Raw genomic sequence first — 25,235 nt, 5'->3', positions numbered from 1 at the left:
GCTGGTGTGTGTATTCTCCACACAGGCTTCTGACCAGGGCAAGACAGTATGTTCCGGTGGTGCAAGGTGGGGGCTTGGGAGATTTGCTGGTGCCTTTCTCTGTGTGATTTGTCAGTGGCTTAGGGAGCATTCATGCAATATAGCTGAGTGTGAGGCTCCACATGCAGTTGTGCTGAGTGATAACAGCACCTGAGGGTCACTAGCAAAGCATTGTGAGATACAGCCCAGGCTGGAGCATTAAGAGGGCACAGTGTTACCCCAGTTCCAGGTTGTACCCCGGGGATCCCATCACAGAGCCCCACTTATAGTGTCAGGTGGATGGGTCCTGTCCTTCCCAAAGAGATAGTGGTAGCAGTATGGGCTTTCTTGTCCCCTGCCTCACAGGCATGGCAGCAGGGATCCACCGCCCCACCGTGGTAGCAGCAAGTGTTCCTCCTCCCTCCCTCCGCACAATACTTACCTCCTCAGCCAAAGTGTACCTGGTTGGGTTGGGAGTGAGCCAGGCCTGCTGCACTCTCCCACTGCTATATGTACAGTCCCCTGTTGGGGTGATGTTGCCAGGGTCCATCAGAGCAATGGGTTTTGAACTTAATACCCCTTAGTGTGTTATCTAGGCCTTAGGTGTAGACCTATAAAGCCTTTGTAGTAGTTGGCCCTGGGTTGCCCCACAAGTTCAGTGGGTTGTTACATGATTTGGTTCAGACTTGCTTGAGGAATCATGCATGTGTTTGTCTTATTCATCAGTGCTAAACCCTCTCACTGAAACAGAATATATGGCTGTAGGGAGGGTGGAGACTCTACTCAAGACCACCTTTCCAGATTTAGTGACTCTGCCTGGACAAGGGCTGAAAGACCTGAGTAGCAGCAACAGAAAAGTAAGTATCTTGCTAAATTTCTAATGAGGTCTGCATGCTGTTTGCCATATGTTTTTACCAAACATTTAAAAATTTTACTTCCTGAATCTGTCTTTGAAGTTTCTACTCAAACAGAACTCCCATTGACTAAGGTTTGCCTGAGCAAGGACAATAGGGTAGAACCCTTTATTTGTATTTGATTCTCATTAGCTCTACTTTTTTTTCTTTTTGTGTTGAGTGTGTGTATGTGTTTCCCCTTAGGAAAGCTCATGTCCAACTTGTTGAAGTTTTTATGGGCTGGGTTAGGAAAGCCAGCTGCTGTCTCTCCTGTCTGTCTTTGCCTTGTTTGTGGCAGCTGTCCCCGCAGAGAGGGACCAGTGAAACTTAAGTCCTGGTTTGGGGAGCTCAAATATAGAAGAAAGGATGGAGGAGGTGATTGTTTTCCTTTGTTACCATATTCTGAGATTTATTATTGGTGGCTGATTAACTGCTGTTATATTTTTATTTTCCAGATCTCTGGGTTTGAAGCGCTGCTACTCAAACAGTTCCTACTTGACTAGAGCACTAAGTGACTTCTTCCTTGCGTATGTACTTTGTATTCCTCAGAAATAAATTATTTTTATTTGAAGACCTGTGAGTTTTGGAGTTCTCTCCCCCACGTCCCCTTTCTCTATTTTGGGGGGTCAGTAAGTTGTTAGAATTGCATGGTTTATTTAAAACTGTTCTGACTGCTCTTGTTTTAACTTTTATTTCAGGAGCCAGCCATGCAGAGAGGAGGAAGACTTTCACGCTTGGTTTTATTACCATTTATGCAGAAACCTGTTTCCAGAGCTTTTTCTTTTCTAAATAAATTTTACTTTTATTGAATTTCTAGTACGTGTTGTCTTTTGTTCCCTGTGTGAAAAGTTTTGCTTCAGTTTTTTCAATCAGATCCAGAAGCTTCTGAGCAATCTGGTTGTCTGCTTTTGGGCCTGCTTGGGTTTTCCTATCACATGTATATGTAAGAAATGTTCAGATCCACTGATGCCCAACCTATCGCCCGCTCCAGGGGTGCTAGCTAGAATATTGGTAAGGTGCATGGTCCTCAGCAGCCTCTAGTTAGCGGTTTCTTAGCCCATCCCTCTGCCCTGCAAATTTTTGTTACTTAATCCTAGGATGGATCCCTCCAGCACAAAGCCATTCCTCCCCCAATTATCCCTAGTGTTCTCATTATTGGCCGAGGCTACTCTAGGTGGACGCTGAGCATTAAATCCCCTTTGCCCAGCTTTTCTGCAACACAAAGAAACTCCTCCAACAGAGTCAGCCATAACTCATGGCCACTTGAACAGGCCTGTCTGGGATTCTCCACAGGGCACCAGTGTCATGTCCACCCATGTGCTCAATAATCAGTTCAGATACTGAGATCTTCCTCTTAAGGCTCCCCAAAGTTTAAGAAAGATGGAGAATTCCATACCGTGTAATATAACCTAATAATTGAACACATGCATTACCAGCTCTGCCATCATCTTATGCTGTTTTGCATTAACATAACTTTTTCTTAATGTAAATAATCAACTGTAGCTGAGACTGTGTGTCAGCTAATAAATAGTTAACTTTATAAGAGGCACCATTCCCCTTCACCACTCCAAACAAAATCTGTCACTGAGTTCTTGTTGTGAACATGCTGTTTTGCTCTCTGTGGGTTAGTAGCTTTCATATTTTGCTCCATTTCTCTTTTTTTTTCTTTTCTAGAATACAGCACATTTTCAAATGCACTGAAGAGGTGCTGGAATCAGAAGAAGGAAAACTCTGTTTTCAGTCAGCGAACAGAAGAGGCATCTGCTGCTCAGTATTTTCAGGTGACAAAGCCATCTAATGCCAGTTTTGTGGAAGTAAATTATAGATGTTTCCCTGTTTTTCTGACCTTAATCACCGAACCAGGTAGAAAGTTAGCTCAGGATTCTGCAGCAAAGGGTCAGGCCCTTGTTACTGTTAAATACAGGTAGTTTGGTAGAAGATGGGCTTTATCTTTTTCTATTTTTCCATTCCTCCTTTCCTTTTAGTTTTATGGCTGTCTATCTCAACAACAGAATATGATGCAGGATTTTGTGAGGACGGCCACATATCACAGAGCTATCCTACAGAACCACATAGATTTTAAAGACAAGGTAAGCTCTGTTGGATCCAAACATAATTGTGTCCTGAAGAATAACATTGAACTCTCCCGTCTGATCTTTCCTAGAACTTTGTGCATCAGTGTATGATATGTAACACATATGTTTACAGAAATATGTGTCAAGTATATGGATGCCTAGGCACTATGGTAATGGGTCCATTACAGGTACCTTAGGAAAGATTACTTGAACCTAAACCCTGGATCCAAACATTAGATTGGAATTTCACAGCTGGCCCCTGCGGGCTAACCAGAAACCCAAATCTGAACACTCCTCAAGTTTTTGGGCAAAGAAATCAGAAGCTGAACTTGGCACCTTAGGCCCACCTCTTTTATATATATAGGGAGGGGGAGAGAGAGAGATAGAGAGAGATAGGAATTGCGATACTGGCTCAGACCAGTTCCATCTACCCAGATGCTTCATAAGAACGTGTGATAAAGTTTGCATTAGGTAGGTTTGGGGCAATCTACCCTCTTTCCCACCCTCCCCCCAAAAAACCCAAAACAAAAATGATTAGGTCTCCTCCTACTTGCTAATAGTTAAGAGATTGGCTTAAATCATGAGCCATGAGGTTGAATATCCTTTCCAAAATGTATATCCTAGCATACTTCTGGATATTCATAGAATCATAGAACTGGAACAGACCTCGAGAGGTCATCTATTCCAGTCCCCTGCACTCAAGGCAGGACTACGTAGTATCTAGACCGTGCCTGACAGGTGTTTGTCCAACCTGCTCTTAAAAACCCCCAATGATGGAAATTCCACAACCTCGCTAGGCAATTTATTCCAGTGCTTAAGCATCGTACCATATACATAGAATATCAGGGTTGGAAGAGACCTCGGGAGGTCATCTAGTCCAACCCCCTGCTCAAAGCAGGACCAATCCCCAATTTTTTGCCCCAGATCACTAAGCGGCGCCCTCAGAAATTGAACTCATACAACCCTGGGTTTAGCAGGCCACTGGTCAAACCACTGAGCTATCCCTCCATTTTGTTAAAGTTTGACCCCTAAAGACATCATCTTGTGGCAGTGAGTTCCACAATTTGTTTACTTTTTCACAATTGTGTGAAAAAAATGTTTCCTTTTATCACTTTTGAATTTGCCATCTTTTAGTTTAATTGAATATCCCTGCTGCAAATTGGTAGAAGTCTTTATTGAGCAATCTGCAGGGGGAATGTGCACTGCACCTGTAATGTCTTCCCCCAGTTCCTGCTTTCTGTGTGCACTTATCTGCCTTTTAAGACAATATCAAAAAACAAGGCTGACTTCAACTCATGGCCATCTAAAATTGACACCACCTCAAAACAAGACTTTTAATACAATCTAAATTATTAAGCAAGACATTTCCCCTTCATAAAACTTAAGTCAAAATAAAGAAAATAGTTAAAATAAAGTTTCTTTTCACTTTTTAAAGTTTCTAATGTTCTAACTGGATTTTTCTTCTTTTTGTTAGGTTTAGTAAAAGGTTAAGATACATTTTATGATGCCTGTTTGCAGTGGGAATAGGCCAGTCATGCCTTTATGCAAACCTCAAACTATACTTAACTGTTTAATTTCATAAAAGTAAAACAAAAAGGTTTAAGACATCTTAACCCCTTTTATGCCTGAGACAACCCTCCCTCCCATCAACTCAACAATACCAGTGCGCTAGGAGCATGGGAGGGCTTGCCCAGTTTGCCTGGAACACCAGTACCTGGCCCATATGAGTGTGAATGGTATTGGATTGTTGATTTGTTCCATCATCAACTGATTAATTTTCTTACCAGAACAGGTAAAAATCTTGTATTACAGGGTCTGTAACTAATAGAACAGCAGTAGATTGGGGACCCTCCTTGTCCTTTGGCTCCCTACCAATGAGAACCCCAGTGAGTGTTTTTGTTTTTTTTTATAGTGAGGAGGTAGAAAATGAACAGCAGAACCCAATTGTTCGCATTTCTTTTACACTGAATTAAGGAGGAGGAAGTGTGTGGGCTGTGTATATTTTGCACCTTCTGGCCCCTTTAGCAGCTATTGCTGTTGTACAGCTGTACAGCTGCTTGCATTCTCTCTTGGTATATTTATTTTTCCAACTGTTGGAGCTGCCTTGGCCTCTGTTCAGCATACCTAATAGTAAAGCTGTTACAAACTTGATGCTGCTCACCACCCACCTAGAGAATGATCTCCCTATTCCCCATTCTGTGAAATGAGAAGTTTCAGAACAAATGTGGTAGAAAAATTGGATTGGATATTTTGTGAGAAAACTCTTTCCGACGAGAATCTGAGAACTCCAGTGCTGCTTAGGTTTGGGCTAACCAGGGCAGAAATACTGCACCCGTGTTTACTGTTAAAGCCAGAAAGCATAGAGGCATATGAAAGACTGAAATATAGAAGAAGGGTGATGTGCGGTGGGAGAGGGAGTAGGAAGAGGATAAAAGAGCACAGTAATTTCCAGATCTTAAAAAAGAGGTTTGATTCAGCTGTTACTTGTTTCCTAGCCAGTTTGGTCACTGCATTGATTTCACATTTCTGTCACTTTGCTCCTTTGATGTAAGGAAAATTACCTGGTGTGAAAGGCATTTATGGTGGAGAAGCAATCACCTTCACATTTCAATTATTTTTTGGGAAAAGTATCCTTGTGAAAGAATGAAGCAGTTGGTCTGAGTTGTGGTGGTAAAAACTGATTCTGGACCCCTTGATAATGTTCTTGGTGGTATTTTCAATACACATTGTGTTTGTAATAGGGTAACAGATGAGCTACTTCAGAACCAACTGTGGGAAGTGCTTGTACCAACCATTTGTAGTTTTAAGGAAGCCTAAAGAATATGGAGACAATTTTTAAAAAGTAATGAATCCTTGATAATAAAGTTGGAAAACATTGCTTGGGTTGTCCTCTGCACTACTTAAAATTGTCCTCTTCTCTATAACAACATTGTAAGTGTTGTCTCTACAGTACTTTCACTAGTGTTGCCTCAAACTTTTTAATCATACATTTTTTTCTATTCTTGTCTGGTCTCCCTCACTATTTGGCATTAGGAAATTATTTCTAAGTGCCTGTGTCAGTTTTGAAAATTTTACCCTGAAGTACAAATGTTGAAGTGCCACTAACATGGCACCAAGTAAAGATGTCTTCTTGTGGTATAACTAGAAGGAATGACTTAAAATGAAAAATAAAATATTTTTAAATAGGTGGTAAGTGTAAAGTTAGAAATCATTTCCTAATTCTCTTTTGAAAATGGGATTTAGACTCTCAAGTCACTTGGCACTTTTGAAAATTTTACCCATAAATGTATTTTTAAAACAAATTATTTGAGTAGTTTAGGTACTACATCTGCCCTAAGTCTCTCCAGCCAATTTTTGTGACTTTTAAAGTCACATTTTTCTTGTATTTTAAAAAGTGCCCTCTCCACCCTCCTTCCTTGTATGAAAGACTCACTCAAACAAAGGGGAACTGACCTGATTCTACAGGGAAGCAGACTATATAAAAAGTGCTCTAAAAGGCACTCATTAAACAGAGAATTTCATTTTCTCTTTCTAATCTTTCAGTCAGACAATAATTAGATGTTAAAAGTAACAACAGTATGGTAGAAATAGTTAGACCATATTGTGATTGGTTTTTTTAAACTGATGGTGTCCCTTTCAGGAATAAGGCCCTTATTCTAGAGTCTTGCAACCCGACCCAAACCCGATCGGTCCAGACTACAAGTGTTAGGTCCAAGTCAGGTGGAATAATAACTGGACTCCCTCAGGCACTCTCCCACTGCTGCTGGTGGGGCCAGAGTGGCAGTGGTTGCATCCCCCACTCCTGTTGGCTGTCTTAGCGCTTCTTATTTCACAGCAAATAGAGGGCAGTGGCTGACAGGAATGCGGCATGCAACTGCTGCCGACCCCATGGGCAGGAGGCTATGGCAGCACTGATTCAGGGATGGGAGGAAAGTTAGGGATCACGTTGGGTCCTGGTCAGTCCTAAAAATTAGGCCTGAGCAGATATCTGTTCTGCAAATGCTTAGGCATGTGTGTATCTTTCCACATGTGAATAGTCCCACTAAATTCACATGTGGAAAATTACTCACCTGTGTGAGAGTTTGCAGGATCACGCCTCACTCTAATTAGATGGGTACAGCACAAATCCGCCCTGAAATGTTGATTTTTCACAATTATTTAAATAGCCACTCATCTACTTCAGACTAGTTCTCTAAAAGCCCACAAATTACTACCTTTTGGGACCTTTAAGCTGGTCCCGGTCCTTATTTATTTATTTACTTATACATAGATATAAATACATGAGTGCAAATACATTTATAGAGTAAACACACTAATTTCCAGTCCTAAAACTAGACACTTATATTAAGAATATTTGACTTCTTATTGGAAAAAAAAAGTGCTATTGAAGAATGGAAAAAAAGAAAAAGCTAATTCCATTTATTTAAATTTCACAGTGCATTGTCTTAGTGACCATAGTGGATATGTCTACACAGCAACTAGACACCTGCAGCACACCTGTGCCAGCCAACTTGGGTTCATAGGGCTCAGGCTGTGGGGCTGTTGCATTGAAGTGTAGACTTCTGGGCTCAGGCTGGAGCATGAGCTGTAGGGCCCTGCGAGGTGGGGTGGACCTGCAAGCTTGAGCTGCAGCCCGAGCCGGGAAGTCTACATTGTAATGAAACAGCCCCACAGCCCGAGCCTACAAGCCTGAGTCAGCTGGCCTGGCCAACTGTGGGTTTTCTTTGTAGTGCAGACATACCCACTGGGGCTGGGTTCTGATGCCATTACAGTGGATAGTACCTGTCATGACATTCCTGGCCCTTTAAAGGGAGTCCAGGCATAGGCTGCCTGTGAAGAGCTAATATAATAAGCCCATCTAGGCAGTTAATTGGATAATGAGCTCCGGGGCCTGATAAAAGACTATTAGGGCTTCCTTACAGGAGGTCCTCATAGAGAAAGGAACTTTCCTAAGGGAAGAAATGCTCCCAGGACTGAGAACCACAGGCCCCAAGGAGGAAGGCTGTGCAACCCCTGAGCCCAAGGGAAGATATTTTAGTTCAAACTTATTTTGGATTTAATAAAGTAGACCCCCTTCAGGGGAGTCTTGTCTCTCATCCATTTGGACTGTGTGGAGTTCTTAAAAGGCCCTGAAAGAAGGGAAACCAAGGCAGGCATGCCTGCAGCACCACGTTATCTCAGCAGGGGGCATCTCTATGCCCTACAACAGTACCTTACTCCATGAACTCAGATCGACCGTTTGAGAAGTAACGTGTGTTGCTGGATGTGAGGAAAGGGCTCAGAATCTGGCCCTAAGTAGAAAGTCACACTTCTCCATTCCATTGGTTATGTTTAACCATAGCCATTGGTTCTTCCCTCTCCTCTAAACATATACAAAGAGGAAAGGTTATGATAAGCAGTGTTCTTCACAAGGTTTTGAGAAATCTTCTACCAACAAATCCTTCCGTCGACCCTGTGGTTAAATAGAAACTAGTGCTTGATTGTCATTGGCTCCCTCCCCTTACCTTTTCTTTATTCCCCTTTACCTAATATTTGCTGTAATTCGCTGTTTTGAAGTTAGCTCCTCTGGGCATGGAGGTGTGGTCTAATAGCCACCAAAGCATGAAAATAAAACTGGCTTTGTGACAGCCTGTTGTCTGTGAAATAAAAAATGAGCTTAATAAAATCTTGCACAAGGAAAAGAAAATAATATTAGAGGCAATGTTTTGGCCCCAAGGCCTAATTTGAAGCTACGTAAAATAAAAGAAACAATGTTAGTTGCCTTAGCATTCCCTGTATCTGTGTAACAGATTCAGACTGGTTACAATATACACTGGTGGTTGGATTGCTTTCATTAGTACGCAGCCTAGGTTTGTTTGTTTTTCAAGTGAAGCACGCTTTCAGCCATATCTGTGCACTTATGAATCTCTTTGACCATGAGATCTTGAGTGACTTGTAATTCCATTGCTACACTCTTTATGCAGCTCAGTACAGAGGGATTTGTGTGGACCTACTGGTGTTGGTAATAAAGCTAGCAGCAAAATGCAGGCTGTTTAGGCAACATCTATGGCACCAGCATTTGAAAAGAGAAAATACATTGAAAGAAACCCCCACTGCATACTTTACTCCCATAAGGGCTCTCATTGGAGGACTCCACAGGGCTACTTATGTGAGTAAAGTTATACATCTGCATAAGTGTTTTCATTTAAAAAAAAAACAAACAAAAAAAGCTCAATCCTGCAGTGATATATTTGCTTAAAGTTAAATATGTGCATAAGTTTTTTCAGAATCAGGGCCTTCATTTGAAAACTACACCCAGCTGCTTATGGTCCTAGCAGTGTGTAAAAATATTGCATGAAATACATACATATGTGTGTGTGTGTGCGCATGTACATCTAATCTATCTAAATCTTAATCCTGTACCCACTGTCTGTATTCTTATATGTATATAATACACAGTTAAAGCTCAAACATTTGTGTTTTATACACATGAATTATGTGCGTGTGAATAAGTCTCAAACAAAAATAGATCAGAATAAAATGTATAGTGAAGTGGAGTGTAGCCATTTCAACGACTTTGTCAAATTTTCTGTCATTATGAGTATTTAAACTTGAACTTTTTTTAAAACAAAGAGAGAATCTCAAATCTCACTTGAGCTTCATTAACATGTCACAAGCTGTGGCCAGTACAATTTTTCAGTAACTCTTTCATGTCTTAGGTTATTTGAATCTCTCATAAACTCCCAGTCTCCCCTATGTGGATTCAACAATAATTGGTGTTATTACTGACTAACAGAACAAAGCAAATCTGAGGATGCCTAATCTCAGAGATAGAAATCCAGTAGCAGGTTCCAGTGAGATATATCCAAGACATGAAGGCAGAGGTGAAATGTAACTCTCCATGGTACATGATAGTGACATCCTCACCCTCTGAAAAGTTGGAAACTAGAGCTAGAGTTTTGGTTTCTTTTTAAATGTAAGCACCCAAAATAAAATTTATGATGATTGGCTTTATAACACCTTTTTTCCGCCCAGTTTAAATATTTCTTTAGGATGTCATGCTTGGTCCTCTGGGACTTAGACACTCAAGAATGTAACAACAACTTTAAAAATAATCCATCTTCTAATCTTTTTTTTTTTTTGGTGTGCCTTTTGTTTTCCAGGTGGTCCTAGATGTTGGCTGTGGATCAGGAATCCTTTCATTTTTTGCAGTGCAGGCTGGAGCGAGAAAAGTCTATGCAGTTGAAGCCAGTTCAGTGGCAAAATATGCCGAGGTAAGTGTTTTGTTCAACCAGGTGTTAAACTGTAGGTAACTAGTGTACCACAAAGGCAGCAGATATCTAGGACCACATCTCACAGATGGCAATGCTGCAGATTTCTGTTTATAACATGACTAAGGATGTGTGGTGTTAGTGTTGATAATTTAAAAATATCTTTAAAGGTGTTCTAGTTGATGCAATGTAATACTGATAGTAATATAATAAATCATTTACATTCCTTTTTAATAAGGTCACAAGTGCCCTTAAAATACCAATGATTAAATCTTTTCTCCCCCACAAAATTTGTTTTTGCCTGTCCCTTATTTTTGATGTTTTTGTGCAACTGGGTATTTTTTAAATTTTTTTAAAAAATTATTTTGGTGGTAGGTGCTCTGACTGTTGATTTAATTTCCAATCCCTTAGGCCTGGTCTACACGGGGGGGGGGGGAATCGATCTAAGATGCACAACTTCAGCTACGAGAATAGTGTAGCTGAAGTCGACATATCTTAGATCGACTTAGATTGACTTACTTCACATCCTCGCGGGTGCAGGATCGACGTCCACTGCTCCTCCGTCGACTCTGCTTCCACCTCTTGCCCTCGTGGAGTTCCGGAGTCGATGGGGAGCGCGTTCGGGGATCGATGTATCGCGTCTAGACGAGATGCAATAGATCGATCCCCGATAGTTCGATCACTACCTGCCGATCCGGCGGGTAGTGTAGACATACCCTTAGTGTGGTTAGTCAGCTCTTTCCCTGGTCTTTAGGAAATAATCAGTCACTTTACTGAGCTATAATATTCGCCCTGTTTAAGTCAAGAGAGGGAAATAACTCCTAAAGTCATTGATTACTAGATAATGTAATTTTGTATGCCTTTCTGACCCAGATATCTTATTTTTCTTTCAGTGAGTTGTAATACTAATTTAAAGATGTTAGATGGACAGCACGCAGAACTGGCAGTCTTTTTAAGCATAGACAAAGCAATTAAGGAGCTGCAGTGGAAATTTGCCAATGCTTCCGTAACAATGTGACCCTGTCTTGCTCTTCTAGATTTGAGATGGTAGCTCCTCCTGCAGAACCAATTCAGTCGTTGGGCTGTCTGCCAATTGTCAATTGTAATAATGGTTTTTGTGATAAGGAAACCTGTCAACTGGGAATTAAGGCTGTTTGGGTTTTAAAGGAAGAATATCTGCAGTATTAGACACTTACTTTTTTTCCAAATATACATAGCTACAGACCGGTAGGTTTTTAACGTTTTCCTTTTGTCTCTGATACAGGGCTCCAAAGAGTCTCCCTGTTCATTGTTTTATAAACTTGTATCAGCGAATGAATGTCTTATAGAAATGTTCTGGATTTAACAAAGGTAAATAGGTGATAGCTGTAGAATTGAGCTAGGAATCGAGCAGCATCGCCTTCATATTTCCTGCTCATTTATGCTGTAGTTAAAAATGCTTGAATAGAGGCTACTCATTGTTTTTGTTCATTTGCTTATACATAAACAAGATATCGTATATATATTTTGTAGGTGGTAAGTATAGAAAAAGGTTGAATGTAATCACTCGAAAGGACTGTGGAAAGACATGCAGAGCAGGCCCACTTTTTTTCTGGAAAATCTTTTGTCTTCAAATTTAGGTTATGGAAGAACTCTCGCTGAGTTTTAGCTTTGATAATTAAAGTGAGAACTGTTTGTGATTTTTGTCATTTGCCAGAGACATCAAAAAAATCTGAAAAGTTACACCTCGAAAAATTATGTATGACCAAGTGCTGACTTTGCTGGGGCTGCAAGGACAAGTTCAGTGGGTTTAAAATTGTGGTCCAGTCTCTTAATTTCATGGTAAATGGAAGTATTAACTAGCAGCGGTCAGGACATGGGATACCGGATCTCTAATAAGAAAGAACAAAAGAGAACTCAAATGACCTGGGACACTGGAAATGAGATATGGAATGTTTTGCCTTTTGATCACAGGTTTGAATTTGGTCCAGGTCAGGAGTAAACAAAAGTCATTGTTATCAGTAGGTTAATCAGTGTTTTACATGAAATGAGCTGATAGCCTGTGGAGAGGTAGATTATACATAAAGAAATGAATAGACACACACTTCTCACAGTTGTGATAGAGTTCATGCCACGCTGCATTCTATCAAGTGCTATATAAACTTGTGGTGCAGCCATTTTAGACTTGATTCTGACTTGGGTGGAATTGGTTGTGAATCTGAAGGTGGAAGGCAACTTGGGTGAAAGTGATCATGAAATGATAGGCTTCCTGATTCTAAGGAAAGGAAGGTGTGAGAGCAGCAGAATAAGGGGAATGGACTTTTTAAAAGCAGACTTTAATAAGCTCAGAGAGTTAGTAGATAAGGTCCCTAGCATCTAAGGGGGAGAAAGGAGTTCAGAAGAGCTAGCAGTTTCTCTGAGACAGCGTTAAAGGCACAATAGCAAACTATCCTGATGCAAAGGAATGATAAAAATAGTAAGAGGGCACTACGTTTTGCCTCAGGAGCAATTTGATTACCTGAAAATCAGAAAGGAATCATACAAGTGGAAACATGGACAGATTGCTTAGAATGAGTACAAAAGAATTGCACAAGTGTGTAGGGACAAAATCAGAACAGGGGGGAATGAATACAAGTCAGAATAGGGAGAGAACAGATTAAAGAATATTTAAATAAGTTAGATGTATTCAAGTCAGTAGGGCCTGATGAAATTCACCCTAAGAAAGTAGCTGAAGCAATCTTGGAACTATTAATGATTATCTTTGAAAACTCATCACCCTAACTTCACTACCTGAAAAGATACTGGAACAAATTATTTAACAATCCGTTTGTAAGCACCTAGAGGATGATAAGGTGATAAGTCATAGCCAACCAATGTGATTTTGCCAAGAAAAACTAGCCTAATTTCCTTCTTTGACAAGGTTACTGGCCCAGGGGCTGGGGGGAAGCAGTAGACATGATATATCTTGATTTTAGTGAAGCTTTTGACAGTGTCCCACATGACATTGTCTTAAGCAAGCTAGGGAAATGTGATCTAGATGAAATTATTATAAGGTGGGTGTGCAATTGATTGAATAACCGTACGCAAAGAATGGTTATCCATGGTTTACTGTCAAAGTGGTAGAACGTATCTAGTGGGATCCTGCAGGGGTCAGCCTGGGTCTGGTTCTAGTCAATATTTTGATTAATTACTTGAATAATGGAGTGGAGAGTGGGCTTATAAAATCTGTGGATAAAACGAAGCTGGGAGGGGTTGCAAACACTTTGAAGGAAAAGATTAGAATTCCAAACAACTCTGATAAATTAAAGAATTGGTCTGAAATCAGCAAGATGAAATTCAGTAAAGGCATATGCAAAGTACTACACTTAGAAAGGAAAGATCAAACAAACAACTACAAAATGGGAAATACAGTATCTGGCTAGGAGGTAGTCCTATTGGAAAGGATCTGTGGGTTGTAGTAGATCACAGACTGAGTATGAGCTAACAATGTGATGCAGTTGCAGAAAAGGCTCATTTTGTGAGTGCATTAACAGGATTGTCATATGTAAGATACAGAAGATAATTGTTCCGTTCTGCTTAGCAGCGATGAGGCCCCAGCTGGGGAACCATGTCTAATTTTGGGGCCCCATTTTAAGAAAGATGTGGACAAACTGGAGAGAGTCCAGATGAGAACAACAAAAATGATAAAAGATTTAGAAAATCTGACCTATGAGGAAAGGTTAAAAAAAATGAGTATGTGTTAGTCTTGAGAACAGAAGACTGAGCGAGGGACCTGATAAGTCATCAAATATGATAAGGGCTGTTATAAAGAGGACGATGATCAATTGTTCTCTATGTCCACCAAAGCTAGGTCAAGAAGTCATGGGCTTTAATATGCAGGAAGGGAGAATTAAATAAAATATTAGGAAAAACTTTCTAATCGTAAGGGTTCTTATGTGCTGGAACAGGCTTCCAAGGGAGGTTATGGAATTCACGTAATTGGAGGTTTTTAAGAACAGATTAAACAGACACCTGTCTAGATATACTTGCTCCTATCTCAGTGTAGGGGAATTGACTTGATAACCTCTTGAGGTCCCTTTAAGCCCTACATTTCTATGATTGTCCCAGCCCACTGGAAGAAAGACAAGGCAATGTATGAGGATTAATTAGACCACAACTTTATTCACTCAATGTGTACGGTAGTACTCAACAATAAATTGTATAATACAGGTCATGATTAAGGCTGTGAGTTTGTCATGGAGGTCACCGATTCCATGACTTTCCGTAACCTCTGTGACTTCTGCAGTGGCCAGTGTAGCTGGATCAGGGGCAGCCCCTGCGCCAGGCGCACTGGCCACCATGCCCTCATGCTCCCCCACAGCAGCAGAGTTTGGGTGTGGCGGGGGCAGAGGGATGAGACACGGGACGGGGTAAGGTGGGCTCTGGGCGGCACTTACCTGGGGGCTCCCTGGAAGTGGCAACATCCCTCTCACTCAGCTGCTAGGTGGAGGGTTGGCCAGGCAGCTCTGCATGCTGCCTCTGCCCAAAGTGCTGACTTAGCAGCTCCCATTGGCCAGGAACCACGGCCAATGGGAGCTGTGGGGGTGGTGCCTGCAGGTGGATGCAGCGCGCAGTCTTGGGCTTCTCTGGAAGTGCCGGGGTATAAATACCACCCCCAGGTCCCTGGAGGGCACTGCCACCTTCCCCTCCCACACACACACACACACCTTGTCCAGTCACTTCTTGTCCTCCCTGTTCTGTCCAGGTAAATTTTCCCCTTTCTATCACCTCTGCCACCCAGTTGGGAGTGGGGGCTCTTACTGGGACAGCAACCCCTTTTCTTCTGGCCAACTGAACAAAGACAGAGCACATTCAGTTGCAGTCAGCTCATTCTGTGCTCTTTCCACTTTAACATGGGCCATATGACAACAATGCAACAATCTGATTTGCTGACTGCAGTAAAATCATATTCCTTATATTTGCACCATAGAAAGTAATGCAGTAGTATTTTACTGAGATAAATGGTGGTTTTGTAGTAGATCTTTTTGTTGCTTGATTATAGAGGTTTTTATTAAAGGAGTGGTGTAAATCTGATTTGAACTCTGTACAATGACTAGCAGACACTCAAAGGTACACAACAATAAGACAGAGTTGAAGTTCAAGATGAATGCTGTGTGTTGCCTACAGATGTGCAATGGTTACATAGGATTTCTAAATAGGGCAATTAAGGGGTAAGTTATAATGGGTACTGCATAAGGAGATATACTGGTTATAGCTGGATTATCTACTTGTTTAAGATATTTCCTTTTGCAATATTCTAAGATATTATTTCACTCTGTACTGTGCAGTACTCCTGTGACCTTTTCAGTGTTTGGTCATTTAATTTGCTGGCATTTACATTTTCTCATGTGGCTTCACTAAACTGTCCATACCGCGGATGTACATCTGGTGTAACTCCAGAGAAGCCAATAGAGTTACTTTGGATTTAAGCTCATGTAAGGGAGAGAATTTGACCTAAAGATTGCAGCAAGAATTAAAAAATGATATCAAATGTGACTCCCTATTACAGTCCAAGGAATATAATCTATTCTTTTTCCTCCCATGCAGTGACAGTGTACCATGCTTAAAATAATGAGATCATAGCTGTCATCCTGTGCTGTGCCTTCCTGTTAACATTGCCTGCAAACTGGAAAATATTATAAAAGAGGGGCTCCATCCCTACCAGCACTGATTCATCTATTAGTAGCCTCTTTCCAGCTTCAGTATGTAGTATGGTATAGAGAAACCCTGTGTATCTAGTTCTTTAGCTGGTTTTCAGACCAGTGTGCCAACTTTTCTCCTGTTCCATGACTCCACACCTTGGATATGCAACTGCTGACAGCTTGATCCTGCTCCACACAGTCACTTTGCCTGCAAGAGGGGGAAAAGATTGAGACAGTCTTTGCCCAAGAAAACAAACAATTTGGTGCACGGTGAGGGAGGGGGTATAGCTAATACTCTTTGGTGGTGTACGAATGAGCCCTGAAATGAATGCATAATCTCAGTCTTCTAACTTCATTATAGTAAATCCATAGGCAAAACCAGGGGAAACAAGATTGGGAGTGGATACCTAGCAATAATACTAGATTTCTCTAAACATAAAATGTTATTCTTAGGGTGACCATATTTCCCAACGGGAAGAAGGAACACCGCATGGGGCTATCCCGAGCGCCCCGCCCTCTCCCTCTGCCCCCAGCATGGTGTTGACCCGAGCTCCTTGCCCAAGCCCAGCCCCCCACCTCCCCACACAGGACTAGTATCACTGCTCACCCAAACACTGACTGGCCCTGGTGCGAGCTGGCATTGTCCCTCCCTGCCCCTTCCCCCCACATTCCTCCGCACCCCATTTTTTTTTGACAGAAGTGGGCATTTGTCCTCTTTGCTCCTGCCAACTGTTCAAGCTGGCAAGAGCAAAAAAAAATCGAGACGGCAGGGACAGGGCTTAAAAAAGTGACTGTCCCAGCCAGAACCAGCTGTATGGTCACCCTAGTTGTTCTAAAACAGCTCATGTAAGGCCCCAGGGAAAAAACAATATTACTGGGCTGAACATTTTCTTTATGTAGAGCACTTGGCGAAAAGGGAAGAAAGGGACTATGCATGAGTTAACTATGCATGAGTTAAAAATGATTAAACTGCAAGGATTAGTGATGGGATCATCAGAAATAAACAAGTAGTCCTTGTGGAATCCAAATGTGTTTGCCATGCGGTACCAGTAAAGGGAAGCCCTTCTGGGAGCTCCATGATGACTAATCTTATGAGAGAATCAAGACGAAGAGATTTGTGTAGAATTAATTATTCTTAAGGCTTCCATTTAGCTGTTTCCACTACCAACAGTGAGGGTACAGATCTTATAAAAAAAAAAACAACGGGTAGTCTTGAGAGAATTGATGTGTGTCTACGTGCCCATGCATGCTATACAGCTAATGTAATTGAGAAAGGTGTTTCACATGAGTTGGGAGCAGTTGCCACTTCAGCAGAGATGAAGGATAAATGGTGACAGAGGCAGAACACTTGCACCTGTTTGTAGTGTAGCGTTTACCTAACATTTATTTGTACCGTATTGTAATCTGAGCAAAAATAGGCAAACTGCACCTGTTTGGATTTTCACTTATTTACATTAATATGCCTTAGCAAACAATTTACCATGTAAATATTGCAGTTCTCATCTGCTACACCGAGTGTTAACATCCAGTGCTGTTTTGTTGGGCTCATGTAAAATGGTGATTGAAAACAGGTGTTTGAGGGACTTTGCAGCACAGTGTCACTGGATAAAGGCTTGAGAGTATGTCATTTCCTCCCTTAGGATGGGCAGGTTGTTGGCTTCTCTTGAGGAAGCTGTCATATGACTGTTGCTCAGAAAAACACAACTGGATGCTGAGAATGTAGCAAACTTTTTCTCCCAGGCCAGATGATTGGCTCTGCACCAGGTGCACAAAAGAAACATGAAGCCACTAAGTGTCCTTCTGAGGACTCCCCCTGTACATGGAAATTTGTATGTGCTGTACAGACAGCGTAGTGGCTCCTACATGCGTCTCTATATTCAGTGAACAAGGTGCAGTGATTGAAAAGGGGATGTGATCTGGGGCTTAAATAATCCCAGGATTAGGGTGCTACAAAGGTGGCATGGAAGCACGTTTGCTTCTCCCCCAGCCTGACTACACACTGAGCCCAGCTCAGCTAGAGCAGTCTCTGGCCTTTGCTATTAGCTTCCTGTTCCTGGCTTAGATAATTGAGAAGGCGTAGTGAGAAAATTCTGAATATCTAAATGCCCCTGATCCTCTTGAATTTTATCAGTCCGAGTACAGATGAGCAGCTGGTACTTAGATGAAAATCAGGAGCCCATGATAATATTGTTAGACTGATCAATTGCCTTCGGTACTGTAGATCAGTTACTTTCATTGTAAGCTCTTTGGGGAGGGACCATCTTTTTGTTCTCTGCTTACACAGCCATACCACAACGGGGTCCTGGTCCATGAGTGAGGCTGTTAGGTGCTATTGCAATACACTTAATGAATGATAATTATGAGGCATTAACTAGTCTGTGGATCCTACTGGGAATAGACAAGACTGCTCTCCAGTGACTGCGTTTTTCTCTCTCAGAATGATACTCAAGGATCGTTTTGAGCCATTGTTCTTTCACCTCCATAGTTCTTTCCCCCATTGTTTACAAAATAATCACAGCTATCTGCATTCTTAAAAGGAGGATTCCAGAAAAAATAGCTGAAATATGAATGTTAGCAATTAAGATTGGTGCCTTTGCTGATTTAAAAAAAAATAGTAATAAGCAACTGAAATATGAGTGGATATCAAAGGTTTTATCAGAGCCTAATTAGAAATTGTATAAAAGTGTTAGATACATTGTCAATGTAAAAGTTGCGTTTGAGTTCAATTTTTTGTCAACTATTGTTAAAAGTAACACCTAAAATTTCTATAAAAGAAAGATTAGAGTTTTCAGTTTGATTATTTTGTGCATTTGATTGCAGTTTTGTGTAATGAGTTTCAGTGCTTCCTCTGTATAGTCAGCTTTCCTGTTTTTGTTTGTGTTTATCTTTTGAATGGCTACCAATGAGGGACAAACTTTATATGTTCAAAGAAAGTGTGATTGTAAAAACTCCCAAATGGCAAAGAGTCCATGAGCAGGGCTAGCATTGGAAATTACCATGAATTCAGTTTTCAAAATTGAGAAGATTTCAATTTGGCATTGTATACATGTGTTGTGAGTTTTTAAAATTGGTTTGTGCTATAACTTGAAATTACTGAATTTGGAGCTCATCCTGCATACTCTTGCTCAGGTGAATAATCTTTGTGTGCATAAGAGTACTCACAAAAGTAAGAACTACATGTGTGAGTAATGGTTTGCAGAATTAGATCCTTTGTTGGAAAATGTAAAAAAATTAAACTTGAATTCTGTTCTGAAACTTGTGTATGCCCATTTTCAGATAAGAGGACGTGGTTTTCTCTCTGACAATTGCACTTATGGACACAATTCCTAAGAGGAATCTCAAAAATTTCTGGCTACCAAATCAATAAGTAAAAAGCTATCTACTCAATATTTACATTTTAATTTGCAAAGGCTGCTGTCACTTTTTCCATTTTGGCAAAGCCCTGTGGCAGGCTTAGCAAAAGACTACTTTTTTAAAATATATGAAATATTTTATACTGCTTGTCATGTCTTTGGGAGCTGAATTGTACTTTGGAGAAATTTGTGTTCTTAAAACCAATTACAAAGTTACATAATAAGCAAGAAGAAAACCACTGTTACATAGGGGAAGCTAAAAGTATTTGGTTTAATATACCAGTATGAGCTAAGGGAGAGGAAATATATTCTTAATTATCAGGTATCAGAGTATAAAAGATGTAGTGGGATTTCTCTGGAGAAAGCCAGGTGGAGGATAAGGTGGTATAACTGATTCTCCAAAATTATCATAGGTAAGAAGTTTATTGTACAACACCTTCTCCTGATCATGCTTCCATTTAATTCAGTGGGAGTTTGCCATGGCTTCAATGGAATCAGGTTAGGGCTCCTGATGAGGAGAGGTGTATCTGAGAGATCTGTTGTTACCTGTATGTATTTGAGATTAGTCAAGAAACTCTTCACTGATCAAATAAAGGTCAACCTGTTTGACTAGGGCTTGCATGTGTCATGAACGCTACATAAAGAAGATGAAGGGGAAAAAATAACCAAAACACTAACATACCCTCAGTTGGTGGCAGATTGATGCAACTCCTTTGAAGTCAGTGGAATTGCATCAGAGAGTAATTTAGTTGTTGTATTTTGTTTTGTGGAATGTGATTGTACAGTCTTATCTTTTCATCAATGTCTTCTTGCCCTGCTTTCATATTGTTCTGAAATCTAGGTCACTGACTGGACACTGTTGCTATTAAAAACAATACACACATACCCACTGTTCATTCTCTGAAAAATCAAAGGCAGAGAAGGGGAAAAAGATGGAATGTTCTGTTTTTCTTTGTAAACCTTTTCTTTATTATGAAACACTGAAACTACCTAGATACTTTGTTTCTTTAGTTTAAATACATTGATGTACACAAGAAAAGCATGTCTATTTTGGTTATGGGCAAGGTTGGTTATTGCAGGAATCTGTGATATACCATGTAGGAGACTATCACAGTGTCAATGTGTGTATAAATCTAGTCTCATTTTGCATCATATTTCTTGCCCAGTGTCACCAGTTCCAGCAGAGTTCTAGCCTGTTTGGGTAACTTGCTGTAAGCTCATGACAAACTTGCGTTGCTCTCACTCGGCACTTGCCATGTACATGAAATCAAAAATATTTTCAATATGGGTGTGTATATTTAAATAAATACTCCCTAGTTAAAAAGGTTTTACAGCCAACCTATTTTAGCAAGAGATCAATATGAACAACTGGAGATCCATTTTGGGAGTCTTGGGGGCAGGGTGTTGGAAACGAGGGTCAAGAATTCGGTTCCAGACTCACTTTTCTTAAAAAGCAGGAGCTCCCCTGTCTCTGCCTGATAAGTGAATCCACATTAGTTGTTAATAGAAATATCTTTGGATTGCAAAATATCTCACATATGTTTGGTGTATTACAGATTATAAATTAGAAGTTCTCGTTGAAGATCATGTCTCTGTGTCTTGGCTACATTAATCTGGACTAAGCTGATTTTGCTTCTCATAGGGTTTGTTGTTGCCAGTATTCAAGTTAGGCCATATCTACATTTTTTGTCAACAGTAGTTTTGTTCTCATAAAACCGCGGCAGTGAGTATATTGCTTGTGCACATGCATATTTGGTTCCTTGCACTGGTGCTGCTACTCACCACATTGCTACCAGTCAGTGGGCCCCTTGCCATCATCCTGGGCGCTGTCTTTTGAGAGATATTAGCAACGTGTGGCGGGGCAAAAACAAATCGCGCAGAGTGACTGGGAGCAAGTGATCAGGGTCTCATCATGCACCATCCATTTTCTGCAATTTTCATACCTTGTTTAAAATCCCAGAAACCTCCACAGCATTTTTTACTGTCCGCTATCTCTGACAGAAGCACGGAGCCCACACAGCTCTGTGTTGTTGTCATGAGTGTTGCAAGCAGAGGATGCAATAGGGGAGATGATGATTTTTTTGAGGACGGTTTGTTGAAGGACATCATAAAACTGATTCATGGTGGTTTTTGGCATTCACAGAGCAGCTGCAGACAGTGGAGCACTGCTTTTGGGCCTGAGAAACAAGCACTGACTGGTGGGATCACATTGTAATGCAGGTTTGGGATGGCAAGCAGTGGCTGCAGAACTTCTGGATGTAAAAGACACATTCCTGGATCAGTGTGCTGAGCTCGCCCCAGCCCTCCAGTGCTGGGAGACCAGAATAAGAGTGGCATTGATAATGGAGAAGCAAATGGTAATTGCCATGTGGAACCTTGCAGTGCCATATTTGCTATCAGAGTGTGGGCAACAACTTTGGAGCGGGAAGATCCACAGTGGGTCCGTTGTCATGCAAATGTGCTGGGCCATTAATTGTCTCCTGCTACGCAGGGCTGTAACTCTCAGCAATGTGCAGGACGTTGTGGATGGCTTTGCAGTAATAGACTTCCTGAACTGACAGCCCACAAATCTCTATTTTGCCACTAGCCCACCTTGCCTCAGAGTACATCAACAGAAAGGGCTGCTTTCTTATGTTTATGCAAGCAGTGGTGGATCACCAGGGATGCTTCACTGACATCCGTGTGGGCTGGTCTGAGAAGATGCAGGATGCTCTCATTTTTAAGAATATGGGATTATTCAAAAAACTGCAAACAGGGACATTCTTTCCCATCTGGCAAATTACCATTGGCAATGTTGAAATGCCAGTAGAGATCCTTGGGGACTCTTTGTTTCTCTGGTTCATGAAGCTGTACGCTGGCCACCTTGACAGCACCTAGGGAAGCTTCAGCAGGTGCCAGAGGACAGTTGAATTTGTTTTTGGTAGATTGAAGAGCCACTGGTGGTGGTAACTCACAAGATTGGCTCTCAGTGAGAAAAATATCCCAATGATTATAGCTGCTTGTTGTGTCCTGAGTGATATTTGTGGGGGGTGGGAGGAGTTACTGCTCGGGTGAAGGGCAGAGGTGGGGAGCTGCTGAGTTTGAACAGCCAGATGCAAAGGCCGTTAGAAGAACTCAATGTAGAGCTATGCTGCTGAGGGAGACCTTGAAAGAGCACTTTAACAGTTAGCCATAATAATGGGTTTGGTGAACCATGCTCTATCTGGCCCTAAAGTTTTTTGGGGGGGCTATTAGGAAGGAGTTGTGTAGTGCTTCATGAATATTTATGAACATGTGTCTTTTAGTGCACCTCTGAATTATGTGGTGCTTGCTGTATATTTTTAATATGTACCCTGTGTTTTTCACTGAACTTATGAGTTCTGTGGCCCGGTACAATAACAAACTGTCAAGTGCTTTATGTAGCTCTAGGCATTCTGCAGTACATGTTGTGAAGCAAAAAAGACTAATTAATTTTAAAAGAAATAGAAATTCCTTGTGTACCAAAAGCAGTGCGAAACATGTGTATTCAATTCCAGAAACAAACACAATAAAGCTTAAAAAATAATGGAACAGAACTTAACAAGGGGAAAGAATATTTGTGTCCATTCCGGGCCATTTTGGCTACACATACAGTAACTGTGGCTCCCGCAGGTCAGAGTAAGGGAAGCTGGGTTTGTCCTTCCCATTCCTGTGGGTACGGTTGTAGTGGTAGGGATGTGACTCCTATTGCCATGTGGAATGTTGGGAGGTGTAGGGAAGTGCTGTGGTGCAGTTCTCCCTTGATTGCAATGGATGATGAGCCCATGACTGTTGAATCTGTAGGGCAACAAGAGCGTGTGTTTGCTTCCAGACAAGCTCCATTATGTCCTGGTGCATCTTCCTCTACTTTTCCTGCTGGGACTCCTGGACCTTTCTCCTGTCCACTCTTTCCTTCTTCGTGGTGTCTGCCATGTTCACCCTCCAGGCCCTTTGCTCACTGTCTGATGTAGCACTGGCTTGCAGAATCTCACTGAACCTATCTTCCTGAGTCCTCTTCTTTTTCCTTCTCATCAGGGTCAAGCATTCCACGGGCATGGAGGGGACACTAAACCGCTGGCTGCTAGATGCTGGAACTGGATAACAGGGGATGGATCACTCAGTGAAGTGCCCTGTTCTGTTGACTCCCTCTGAAGCATCTGGCACTGATCACTGTCAAAAGGCAAAGATACTGGGCTAGATGGACCATTGGTCTGACCCCGTATGGCTGTTCCAATATTTTTATGACAGCCCAACAGATACATGGATAACCAAACAACTGCCATCTAAGAGGTATTTCATGGGCAATAGCAGGGACAGCTTCCTCACACTGCCCTGCCAGTGCCTCAGTTGATATGGGGATCTTGGCACCTCTGCACCTATTCAAACCTCAGTCTGTCTGTATCGACAAAGGAATCAATCTGTGCCAATTTAGGTGCCAGTTTTTATAGGGAAAAACACCTGGCTGGCAGAAATTTAACTGAGACCACTGGAGTTATTTCATCTAGGCCATAGAACAGCTATCAGATGCTAGTAACTTATGATTGCTACTGGCATAGGATGGAACTGACTTGTTATGACAGTAAAGCTTTAATTGTAAAGTCATAAAGAACTTACCATTTTGAAAGTTAGAGTTGTCACACAGTTCCATTTTTTAACTTCAAATTATATTTTTGCACCTGGAATTTTACACTAGTTGGAACTCTGATCAGTGGCTCATGTCATGAGATGAAAAGGCAGAATCACCAATCAAACTGCATTAAGTACTTTGAAGTTAAGGATTTTACATCCCAAATTGTGTTCCCCTTTTCCCTTAGATAAAATTTCTGTAGATGAGAGAGATGAATGTTACAAAAGATTCATAAACATAAGCCTACTATATGAATACATATGAAATTTTCATAGCTCCTACTTCCAGTAAAAACCAGGGCCAAGTGAGGCCAAAATATAATCACCAAATTAGGCTTGGTCTACACTACAAAATTAGGTCAACAGAAGTCCTCTTACGTTGGCCTAGTTGTGCATGTGTCTACACTCAAATTTGTCTCTGGCCAATGTAAGCGCCTCACTATAGAGCACAGTTCCTGTTGAGGTCAGTTGCAGTTATGAACTCTCTATAAATCTGGCCTTGAGTGTGTCAGGCTCCAAGAAAATATGGAACACACAATTAGTGACCACCTGTGAAGTTTGGTTCAAGTGAATTGCCTAGCATCACATAGGAACTCTGTGGCAGAGGCACAGTTAGGATCCAGTTCTCGAAGGCAACATTCAGCTGCCTTAACCATGAGATCATAAGAATGGCCATAGTGGGCCAGACCAAAGGTCCATCCAGCCCAGTATCCTGTCTACTGACAGTGGCCAATGCCAGGTGCCCCAGAGGGAGTGAACCTAACAGGTAATGATCAAGTGATCTCTCTCCTGCCATCCATCTCCACCCTCTGACAAACAGAGGCTAGGGACACCATTCCTTACCCCATCTTGGCTAATAGCCATTAATGGAGTTAACCTCCATTAATTTATCTAGTTCTCTTTTAAACCCTGTTAGAGTCCTAGCCTTCACAACCTCCTCAAGCAAGGAGTTCCACGGGTTGACTGTGCGCTGTGTGAAGGAGAACTTCCTTTTATTTGTTTTAAACCTGCTGCCCATTAATTTCATTTGGTTGCCCCTAGTTCTTATATTATGGGAACAAGTAAATAACTTTTCCTTATTCACTTTCTCCACATCACTCATTATTTTACATACCTCTATCCTATCCCCCCTTAATCTCCTCTTTTCCAAGCTGAAAAGTCCTAGCCTCTTTAATCTCTCCTCATATGGGACCCGTTCCAATCCTTATCATTTTAATTGCCCTTCTCTGAACCTTTTCTAATGCCAGGATATCTTTTATGAGATGAGGAGACCACATCTGTGTGCAGTTGTCATAAACAGATAGTCAAGGGTTAACAGACCAGAAGTACTTCATGTCTCTTTTGCCTGTAAAGGGTTAAGTTC

The 25,235-nt window shown here is 41.4% G+C and overlaps 1 protein-coding gene across 5 annotated transcripts in view; it reads left to right on the top strand.

Annotated features, from left to right (window-relative positions):
* Window positions 1-25,235, top strand: part of LOC115653590 (histone-arginine methyltransferase CARM1-like) — a 136,243-nt gene that overhangs the window by 65,484 nt on the left and 45,524 nt on the right. For all 5 annotated transcript variants that reach the window (XM_030567046.1, XM_030567050.1, XM_030567048.1 and 2 more), the window contains 3 exons: window positions 2,586-2,692; window positions 2,897-3,001; window positions 10,129-10,239. In XM_030567046.1, coding sequence (XP_030422906.1) covers window positions 2,586-2,692; window positions 2,897-3,001; window positions 10,129-10,239 — 323 coding nt within the window. The remainder of the gene's footprint in view (window positions 1-2,585; window positions 2,693-2,896; window positions 3,002-10,128; window positions 10,240-25,235) is intronic.

Source organism: Gopherus evgoodei, chromosome 6 (assembly GCF_007399415.2).
Source record: "Gopherus evgoodei ecotype Sinaloan lineage chromosome 6, rGopEvg1_v1.p, whole genome shotgun sequence".
Classification (NCBI taxonomy): Eukaryota; Metazoa; Chordata; order Testudines; family Testudinidae; genus Gopherus; species Gopherus evgoodei.
The sequence above is the reverse complement of the archived record's forward strand: the minus strand, read 5'-3'. Positions and strand labels throughout refer to the sequence as shown.